Source organism: Rhododendron vialii, chromosome 4a (assembly GCF_030253575.1).
Source record: "Rhododendron vialii isolate Sample 1 chromosome 4a, ASM3025357v1".
Classification (NCBI taxonomy): Eukaryota; Viridiplantae; Streptophyta; class Magnoliopsida; order Ericales; family Ericaceae; genus Rhododendron; species Rhododendron vialii.
In genome coordinates, this window is record NC_080560.1 from 14,980,798 (window position 1) to 14,992,178 (window position 11,381).

General features: G+C 38.3%; 1 protein-coding gene and 1 long non-coding RNA gene across 2 annotated transcripts; one reads left to right on the top strand and one right to left on the bottom strand.

Annotated features, from left to right (window-relative positions):
* Positions 1–4,070: 4,070 nt before the first annotated feature.
* Positions 4,071–6,675, top strand: LOC131322710 (mogroside IE synthase-like). The gene is made up of 3 exons (XM_058354131.1): positions 4,071–4,780; positions 5,288–5,621; positions 6,157–6,675. Exons 1-3 carry the CDS (start codon positions 4,139–4,141, stop codon positions 6,546–6,548), a joined length of 1,368 nt encoding a protein of 455 aa, XP_058210114.1. The 5' UTR covers positions 4,071–4,138; the 3' UTR covers positions 6,549–6,675.
* LOC131322720 (uncharacterized) lies at positions 5,726–6,150 on the bottom strand. Its single transcript, XR_009198934.1, has 2 exons — positions 5,920–6,150; positions 5,726–5,875 (listed from the first exon to the last, which is right to left on the bottom strand). It is a non-coding gene; the product is annotated as an uncharacterized LOC131322720 (long non-coding RNA).
* Positions 6,676–11,381: the final 4,706 nt, after the last annotated feature.

Below are 11,381 nucleotides of genomic sequence, written 5' to 3' on the forward strand. Positions count from 1 at the left end.
TTTCAACCATCAAAACATTTCGGTGGCAGTCGCAGCCATTGTTAATTCGTTAATTCGTTTCCTCATCCATATCTGTGCATGTAACAATGAAAGTCGAACTACTTTCAGAACCAAGTAATCTTAGTCCTGAAAATTAAATGAAGTTTAGGAATGGATAATAGAAATAGTGCGTAAAAATGAATAAAACCATCCACTTTCTATTTTTCTTCCCTTTTTTGTGGTGAAATAGAGCTTGTTCATGATAAAATCAAATGAAGAGGAAAGCATAAAGAACTAAAGTAAGAAGTCTGAAAGTTAAGATACAACACTTGGATTAAAAAAAGAGTACTGCTATTGGTACCGATGGTACCGTAGAGAAAATGCACCAACGGCCACCGGACGGCCGTCTCCGGCCATCAGACGGCCGATCCAAGCTGTCCAAAAATTTTAAAAAACAAAACCGAGTGGGGCTGTGGGAGAATCAATGGCATCTGAGGTGTGTAGGGTACTTGATCCGAGCACCCCTTTTTCGTCTATATATGTATATACGAGTATATACACGAAAAAGGGGTGCTCGGATCAAGTACCCTACACACCTCGGATGCCATTGATTCTCGCGAAAGCCCACTCGGTTTTATTTTTTAAAATTTTTGGACGGCTCGGATCGGCCGTCCGGTGGCCGGAGACGGCCGTTCGGTGGCCGTCGGTGCATTTTCCCTACGGTACCATCGGTACCAATAGGATTTTCGTTAAAAAAAATGTTCAAAAGTATCAAAACTAATGGGCGAGTAAATAACAATCTAACTAGACCTCCTAGTTCAACTGACCAACAAAATTTTTCTCTTCAAATAAAGGGATATCTTCTTGCACCGTGGAGTGCAACCAACCAAAAAAGAACAAATATGAGAAGCTACAAACCACAAAATAGGAGACTGAGCAGTTAGCCTCATAACAATGATTGTAGCATGATTAGACTTCCAAGGAAAGATTGAGAAAATGAGGAAAATGTGGCAAGATTAGAATTCCAAGAAAAGAACTTTATGATAGAGTATTCAATTTTAAATCCACAAAGCACAACATGAAAAAGTAATTTTTTTTCCCAGCTACACTATAGAAGGATTGAAAAGTATGTTGCTTTTGCAGTAGATTCTAGTTGGTTTCATGAACGATCTCATCTAGTCATAAGATCGTTTGGAAGTTCCTAACAAAAAGTGATATCCTTTTATACCAAAGGCATAACAATTGGCAATAGAAACTATTCAACAAACACCACAAAAAACTATTGTCGAGATAGACAACAGTATCTAGAGTCATCGACCTCAATAATCACTGTTGGATTAACCACTATCACTTGACATGAAGCTTTTGGTACATGTATCTACCTTCTCAAAGAAAAGAAAAAAAAGTCTTCAAGGAGGTAAAAATTGCAGCAGCCCATTTGGTGTTGTTGACGGAAGTAACTGATGCGACCTTATCTTTTCTCCCATTTCACTTTTTTGCATCTCATTGCCTACAACAAAAGAGGTATATATATATATACACACACACCACGGATCCAATGAGGGATCCTTTACCAGTCTACCGTGCGGACCTCCCCTTTTCCGATCGAATTGCGACGATCCGAGCAGCTCAATGTGTTCAAAACGTGATTTTAAGGGTACCCGCGAGAAATCAGCAAAAAAAATGATCTGGAAGGGCTTGATCCGAGCAGTTTTTACTGAACCGTTCAATAAAAAACTGCTCGGATCAAGCCCTTTCCGATCATTTTTTTTGCTGATTTCTAATGGGTACCCTTAAAATCACGTTCTGATCACTTTGAGCGGCTCGGATCGTCCCAATTCGATCGGGAAATGGGAGTCCCGCACGGTAAGCCCGTGCGGGATCCCTCAAGGGAACCGGACTATATATATATATATATATATATGAAAGGATGGAAATAACAATAGAAGAAACCACACTTGTAGTCTTCTATAGAAGCGATTTCAACCACATTATGTACCCTTGGATTTGGGCCACAATGCATATCTATTCCACTTATTTGATGGCATGCATTATTGAAACGGGAAAAATCCAATCATAACCAAGTTTGATGGCCAAAATTTTGTATGTACCACAATCGAGTTTGCTTGTTTTTCTGGTTTCGAAAAAAAAATGAGCTAATCAAATTCTATGACATCACAATCACAGACAATCATAACGATTGTAGGAGCATAGTTGTCCAAATTAGAGTTAAAGAAACCAGAATTTTGATTCACCCCCTAGGAATTTACCAGTACCTAACCAAATGTAAGGAAGAGAAAACATACATTCAAAACAGAGATAATTGAAATATGTTGAATTCAAAAGTTCTCTGCAGTTGCGAAATTGCAATATTCAATGGCTTTTTGATATCTAATCGCATAACCTTGAAGTCCTTCCATGACACTGTTTGCGACTAAAGGACGATCACCAACAGCTAAACCAATAAAACAGGGTTAATGAAATTGTTTAGTGTTTTCATTTTAAAAAAAAATGAAAACACTAACCGATTTTGATTTTCCGGTAAAAAAATGAAGAATAAACACGAACCCCTCTCTCCCCCATTTTTCAGAGAATATATCTCATTTTTTTTCTTTGTTTAAACTTTGCTTTGCCTTCTAAAATTCAAAGACAGAGAAAGGAAATATGTAAATCTACCATATTAAGAGCCATATATTGTTTCCTTTCTATTTACCTTTGATTTCCTTTCTAAAATTCGGAAATAAGAAATCAGAATAAGATTAATAAGGAAACATCAATTTTAGGTTACCTTTCATCCTTTTTCTAAATTTTCATTCTTTCCAAATGTATCGCTAGCTCTACTATCTGTAAATTTCCTGAAGATTAGGATGAATTCCAATTTTGGAGATAATCAAGTAGATTACCATAACGTGTATTCATTATTTTTAATTCAAATTTTGGCTGATTATAGCATTAGGATTAGGATAACTTCATTAATTGTAGATTACCATAATTAGTCACTAATTTCTAGAAAATTAATCAATAAAATAAAGGATTTCGGTTATGAAAAGGCATTGATTGATTCAAAGACATGTAAAAGGCATGTTTTTTTTCCTTCAAAAAGAAGGTATGTATTGAAAGAGATTTCCGTAATTAAAAAGATGGTATGTATTTCCAAATCAAATGATTGATTTTGGTGAGAATTGTATTTCCATAAAAGGTATGAATTAAAAGATGGTATGTATTTTGATTTCAGTTAGTATTGTATTTCCAATCCAACGGTGGAAAATATAAACCACGCTCCCATATTATATAGATTATATAGATATTATATAGATTGTTCGATAAGAGAAACTTAAATGTACCAGTGGCTCATTGGCAGGTGCGCGAAGCATAGGGTACCCTTAAGTCGCGTGTTCGAGTCCTAAAAAGGCGGTCTTAAAGTATGTTTGTTTGGCCAAACTTGAACAATTGTCCGTGAAAAAGAAAGGAGTGAGGATCGAACTCTCGACCTTATGGTGAGAGAGCAAAGAACTTACCCCCAGAGCTACAATTGTCGGTTTGTAGAAATTTGTATATACATAATTTTTAACATATTCCAGAATTTTGGAGCTCTACAGTTGGGCCGAAAACAGGAGCCCCAAGGCGACCGCCTATTGGGTCTATGTCTAGGGCCGGCCCTGATCTATTTGCTTCTCTAAAACTCATTATCCCGTTAAAGGCTCTTTTTCGAATTCTGTTTACTTGCATTTGAATTCATCCATTAAAAACGAGACACATGTTCTGCGTGCCAACTCCTGGGTTTTAAAAACGAGACACGTGTTCTGCTTGCCAACTTCTCGGTCATAAAAATGGGAAATACGTGGATAGACCAAATTAACCCCATTAAAGGAGCCCAGAAAAGTTTGAATTCAGGGGTATTTTCGGAACAAATGCCACATAAGTGGCTAACCTCATACTACAAGTGTATTGATTGATTACGGTTCTCTCAGTCTAGCCTTTTAAATTTCTATGGAGACATCCGATAAAATATCCAGCCGCCTTGATCCCCACGCAAAAAGATAAAAATATCCGGCCGCCGCCTTGATCCCCACGCAAGCAGAGCGCTTCCTTCTCTTACTTAATGGACTTGTTCTTCGCCTTTACATTCTGAGGAGGAGGAGGAGTAGGAGTAGGAGAAATGGCCCGTAAAAAACCACATATTCTAGTCTTTCCATTCCCAGCACAAGGTCACATAAACCCAGTCCTCCAATTCTCAAAGCGCTTAGCCTCAAGGGGCCTCAGAATCACAATCATCACCATCACTTCTGTCGCCAAATCCATGCACCTCCAACCTTGCGGTGCCTCCATCGAAATCGAGCCCATTTCTGACGGCTTTGACGAAGCCGATCTCACCTACGTCATCCAAGCCCACCTCGGCCGCTTCATCGACAACATTTCGCAAAACCTCGTAAACCTCGCCGGGAAATTTGTTTCCGCCGGCGACCCCCCGATAGCCCTCGTTTACGATGCGATCATGCCGTTCTGCCTCGACGTGGCAAGGAAATTAGGGATCAAAGGGGCCGCTTTTTTTACTCAGGCGTGCGCTGTTTCGGCGCTGTACTATCATTATTATGAGGGGAATTTGAAGATTGAGGATCGTTTGGGAACAACGTCGTTTTCTATGCCTGCGATGCCGGTGATGGAGATTGGGGATTTGCCGTCTCTCATACCGGATACGGATTTGTATCCGGTTTTTTTGAGCCAAATGGTGAACCAATTCTCAAATTTTCAGAAAGCAGATTGGCTGCTGGTGAACACTTTTGATAAGCTGGAAGAAGAGGTATGTGTTTGTTGGAATTGTGTTTTTTTTGGGGGGGGGGGGATCTAGTTCAGTATTGTTTTTGAAAACAGTTTTTTGTACGTTAAAAGATTAATTCAAATGGGCTCGAATGGATAAACAAGTTACCCTTCCTTCTATTTTCAAATTTGGTTCTAAGAAAATTCATATCAAGTTATTTCAAATGCAGTCAGATTGATGAACTATTAAACTCGGAGGTGTGTGTTTGGGTCCAATTTTGAGCCGTAGTAGGCTGTAGTCCCACTTGGAACCCAAACCATAATTGGAACATGTAAATTATAGCCTTCGCTGAGAATATATTCCACTTTGCGAAATTTTTGTCGAGAACTACTTTTCTTAAATATGAACGAGGTCTAGTCTATATGTATGTGTTCTCTTTTTGGTAGTTTTGGAAGCAACAATCACAAAGAGAAAAATGGATTTACTGATGCTAATTAGATTTTCATCAGCTTTCTCCCAGTAGGCTAAAACAGAATTTGGTTCTGCTAGGTACTGAATTGGATGGCAAGTCAATGGCCTATGATCAAGACAGTAGGACCAACAATTCCTTCAGTATACTTAGACAAGCAGCTGGAGGATGACAAATATTATGGCCTCAGTCTCTTCCACCCAAGTGCCGAAGCTTGCATGAAGTGGCTAGACACAAAGGAAAAATCCTCAGTCGTTTATGCTTCCTTTGGGAGCATAGCCACTGTGGGAGGGTCTCAAATGGAGGAACTTGCAATGGGTCTGAAGAACAGCAATGAAAACTTCTTGTGGGTAGTCAGGGCTTCGGAAGAGAGTAAGCTACCCTGCAACTTCATCTCCGAGACATCGGAGAAAGGTCTGTTTTTTTTTTGTTTTGGTTACTCTGTATTTTGTTTATGGAAACGCAAAATTGATTTTCATTTTTCTTGTTGCGAAATTCTTTTTGAAATGTAAGCCTGGTCTGGCTAGAGGCTTAGAGCTTCGCCAACAAATACCTTCATTCTTTCAGAATCGTTGTCCGAATCTTTAAAATGAAGAATGCGTTCTCTCCTACCATTCTTCATTTGATACTCTCGTATTTAGACCAAAAAACCATTCTTCATTTCCTTTCTTCAAAATGAAGGATCAATTTTGATTCTTTATATATGAAGAACCATCCAAATTATGAAGACACAATGAGAAATTATCGTATTTAGTTTTTAACATTGTCATCGAATGACGATATCGTATTTAGACCAAATTCTTTCTCCTCTTCTCTTAGCTTGTGCTACTAGATCTATCAACGTGCTTTTTAACCCATGCACTTCAAATTCAACCGCCTTTTTGTTTTATTGCTTTTCTAATCCAAGTTTACAATGTTCTGCAACGATTTACAAATGTATCCCAAACAGGTCTGGTCGTGAATTGGTGTCCGCAGCTTCAGGTTTTGTCCCACCAAGCTGTGGGGTGTTTCCTGACTCACTGCGGGTGGAACTCCACCTTGGAAGCCATGAGCTTGGGAGTGCCGATGGTGGTGATGCCGCAGTGGACGGATCAAACAACAAATGCAAAGTACATTGTGGATGTTTGGGATGCAGGGGTTAGGGTTAAGGTCAATGACAAGGGAATTATCACCAGAGAAGAGGTAGTGTTGAGGATTGAAGAAGTAATGGAGGGAGAGAGAAGGGATGAGCTCAGAAGGAATGCAGGTAGGTGGAAAGAATTGGCTAAAGAGGCAATGGATAAAGGTGGAAGCTCTGATAAGAATATTGAGGAATTTGTTTCAGAACTTGTGTGCTCATAGTGGTTTATAATGGCAATTATACTAGGATATTGATTGATCATTATTTATGTTTGGGCTTCAGCTGTCTCGCTATGAAATCCCACCAAATTAATAGTGCTTAGATTAATCATACCACACTTTCATGGAATTTTGTTCCTATCCGTGACAATATGTCCAAGTTAGCATAGCGGGGACCCTGTAGCGTCGCTTGCAGTGCGCAACTTGAGCTGTTTATTTCGACAATCAATAGATTAGATATATTTGTTATCTTTTATCGATTAAAGATAACTTGACCGGTAAAAGTTAACAACGAATCTGAACCATCGATCGAAGAAACAGACGGTCAGGATGATCACTATACTCTTGCAATGACTTGCTCACTACAGGGTCCCTAGGTCCCAAGTTCGACACCGGATATTTGCATATTAATTTGAATATAATGCTCATATACAATCAAACAAGCGTGCCAAAAAAATATTCAATTGGTTGGTACATATGTTGAGAAGAGCATAAGTAATTGGGTTCAATTTAAAAAATAAATTGTGTATGTACTATAATATAACGATGTAACGATCAGGGGTCTTAGGTATCGTATGATGATCTCTTAGGGCTACAATTATTAATTCCAATTTTCATCTAGTACATTGAAATCGTACTTTTGGGAAGTTTAATTACATCTTTCTCCTTTTAAAATTGCTTTTTACTTTATAATAATTTGACAATAGAAGTATGGAGGGATTTGAAAATTTCAAGTACCATATATTAAACCAAACTTCAAAATAAAATTCATCTAAATCGATATATAATACCTACTACTATAAAATTAGGCCCCTAATTATGAAACACTTTTTTTTTTTTTTCATTACTCCTTCCTCTGGCCCACCTTATGTTAATTTGTAAACTTCTGGACGTACTAAAATAGTACTCCAGTATTTGGTACTTTAACTTTTGGAAGAATTAAAATCTTTGTTAATTAAAGTTGAATTTTAAAAATTGAACAGTGGAATCTGGGGTATATTCTTTTAAGGAAAGGTTGTGTAGTGATCAAGAAAAAACTTGGGCCGCCACTAACGACCATTGTAGAATTACTCCACGGCGAACGGTGATGATTTTGATGCGATGCGATCTAGGTAGTATTTATTTCTGCGATGTTCGAGTTATCGATTGATACTGTTTTTCATGTCTGATCGAAGGAGAATTACAATCCTGACAAACACGTCTGTTATGAGGCCTCTGTAACAAGTCCATCACCAAACCCACCCTCAACCACTCCTTTACGTATTGTTTTTTACCGCGCTAAAAATACCATATGGTAGTTTGATTTTACTGTGATATTGTATAGCTGTTCGGCAAATTATAATACATAGGGCTATATAACCTTTTATTGAAGCTTTGGAATGCCATTTTAATCGCTGAATTTAAGTTAATTGCTTCAGTGTTTAATTCTTTCTCCGGTCATCTCTTATGAACTACTAGTCCAATGTTGATAATCTACGAATACCATTTGATTTGATTTGATTTCTGCCATTTTCATCTGACACCTTCTTCAAGAACACCATGGTTCCTTCCAAGTTCCAACCATGTATGCATAGGTCGAAAAACTCGTCAACATAAACCATATACAGACGGTGGGGAAAAAAGAGAGAGAGGAAAACGGGGCGGGGCGGGATTGACTTGGCCCATATTTGACCTAACTCGTTTCAACCTGTCTACTATCGACCCGTATGTAACCCGTCCATATACGACTCGTGACCCGTTTCAACCCGTCCGAACCCGCTCATTTGCCATCTCTAAATTATTGTGGTGTTCTTAGGGAAGTAGAGCTTTAGCTTACTATACTAGATGGTATTCTCGTCCCACTTATTTACTTGTGGCAGGAGGGAGTTAGTACTAGTAGTAGCATTTGTTTATGTCGGGATCTCAATGCACATAACTGTTCGAGGGAGATTTTGGTTCCCATTGAGCTAGCTTGCGGCATTTCGACTGATATCTGGGGACCAATCGCACCTTCCTCGACTGGAAGGCCGGCTCATGGAGGTAAACCGGGGAAGTGGCCGCTTTCGGCCCCCGAATTTTGGTCTAAAATTGAGGCCCCACTGTAATGTATAGTAATTTACATATTAATATTAGAATGTTTCTAAATAAAAACACAATTGTATATTATTTTTTCAAAAACTCTTGCACTGATACATTATCTTTTTATATTTATATTGTCATAATTGTATCCTTTTAGTTTGATTTTGTTGTTGTTGTTGTTATTTTTGTACTTTTATCATTTTAAAAAAAAAAATCATGAATATGTAAGGAGCTTAATATAAGGAATTCGCTTCGAGCCTCCAAAATATATAAGCCGGCCCTGCTCGACTGACCTCTAGGGACCAATCTCACCTTCCAGACTTCCGGTAGTGGATGGCCAATTAGAGTCCGTGGCCTAATCAGTCGCTGTATGTTTTCGGGCCTTTTCTTTTCAGTTTTCAATGCTCCTTTGGTGCATCTGTTAAAGCGCTGGATGATGGCATGATGCCTACTAGTATTGCCTAGTGTGGAAATTGTGATGTTGATAATAATGTAGTTGTTCAATAATCGTACGCTCTTGGGATTTACTTACTTATGTAGTATCTACCATTTTTTAGACCCTATTCAGGGGGTGTTGTCACTAACTAACCAATAATACATATTAAAAAAAAAATACTACTAGTACCCTGAAAAGAGGAAAAGATTTAACATTGATTTTCATGAGGAGACATACTGAGCTAGTCGTAACTCCGTAACTTGGGAGGAAATAACAGGCTGCTGTGCCGCCTACCTGCCACAAGGGCCTCATCTCGAGTTCGAATACATTATTTGAACCGTTCATTTTGTAAATCTCGAAGGGTTTATTAGCCCTAGAAAAATCAAGTCAATCATACATCTTTAAATTAGTAAATGAATCACGTTTTTTTCTCAGTAAATGAACGACAAATATTATTTGAAGAATATACAACAGAATATTTTGGTTTTCTATGAGCTAATGATCTCCTATCGACTTGATTTTTCTACAGCTATTCTACGCATCGAACTCATTAAAATGAATAGTTCGGATCATGTTTTCGAACTCAGGACGAGATGCAAGTGGAGTGGAGTGGAGTGCAGTTGGCCTCCCTTACATGCTCTCATATACTTGGGCATGGTTCGATTCCCGTAAGCCCCCTCCCCCTCCCCCAATTCCCTTAGAATAGTGTAGATTAGAATTAATGAATGATAAAAAATAAAAATAAAAACCTCAAAACGTGATCCGTAAAATGGGCAAAATCAACTGCGCCAAGGACCGTGCCCAAAATGAGGCCCCTCCCTAATTATGAAACTCTTGTTTTTTCATTGACATCTCCGTCTCAACTTTGGAGTATTCATTTTTGCAATTTTGAATATTCTAAAATATTTGCCAATTTAACTTTTGGATTAAATACCTCCTAGTATTTACTTTAGACTTAAATCTTAAATTAAAAAAAAAATGATCAACAAGATGGAGGTAGTACCAGTAAGTTTTACTGGTACTTTTTAGGACTGGGAGGAGTTGAGTTCTGTTCACCCTCTACTTAATAATCATTCTATCACCACACCCAATCACACACCTCCACTCACAATAGGGGTGGAGTCTACACACACTACACACCCAGTGTGTGTGGGACCCACCCTTATTGTGAGTGTGGGTGTGTATTTGGGTGTAGTGTTAGAATTATTGTCCACTTAATAGGGTGAACATTATTATCTTTCCTATTGATTGAAATGGTGTGGATCACACCATAAAGTTATGTCATGCTTACCAAAAAATATATTGCACAAGTGAAATCTACCCCATTTTAACCAATAAAAAAGTAAGAGTGAACAAAATTGCACTTGTTGGGGAGTGACAATTGACAACCAAAAAAGTTGGGCCGCCACTCATGACCACTACTCCTTCCGTTCTATATTACAGTTTCATAAAAAAACGATGGGTAATTTTTGAATAAAAAATGAAATGTTTTTTTCATAATATTTTGAATTTTTTCGCATCAAATTAAAGATTTTGATTTCTTTAATTTAATTTAATTCAAAAAAAATCATAAAAATGATATGTAAAAGTACTTTATTTTTTGATCTGAAAATTACTTATCATCATTTCATGAAGGACTATTAAAATGAGATGAAAGTTGTACTACAAAAAGTAAGTGTGTGTTGGGGGGGAGGAATATCAGATGGGTAAATGGGGTGGAGCCATGCTTTTGCTGGTGTTTGGGAACCAAGATTGGTTCCCCTATACGTTTTCACATTTTCTTCTTTTTCACGCATACTAGGGCTTCTGCCTTATAATTTTTGGGCTTCCCTTGGGTTCCCTAAATTTTATTCTACTGTAAAAGGGTGGAATTTGGACGAAATCACCCATGCTTATCCCCTTCCCCCAACTCCAGGCCTCTGTTGCTGCCTTCATTTCTATCGCCAACCCCTTTGTTGTCTATGGAGGCGAGAAAATAGGGTTTTGGTGGCGATTAGGAGTGCAATCGATTTTTGCTTCGTGAACTCAGGTATGGCCTCTATTTTAGCCAATTTGTGTGTGTGTGTGTGTGTGTGTGTGTGTACGGGCTCCTATTTCTGTTGATTTCTTGTTTCATATGGCTAAAAAATGGAACAGATGTGTGTGCGCGCACAAAAATGACTCCTCTTTTGTCTCCACCATTTGAGCAGATCTGTCCATGAAACCTTTCAAGTATTTCGCGTAATGCGAACGAAAGTGTCCATCCGCGGTGGTCCACAATCGGGACTCCACCATTGATTTCAGTACCCAAATCAACAGGGTCTCCTCAGCTACTCAATTGCTTTTTCCTTGCGTAATTATTC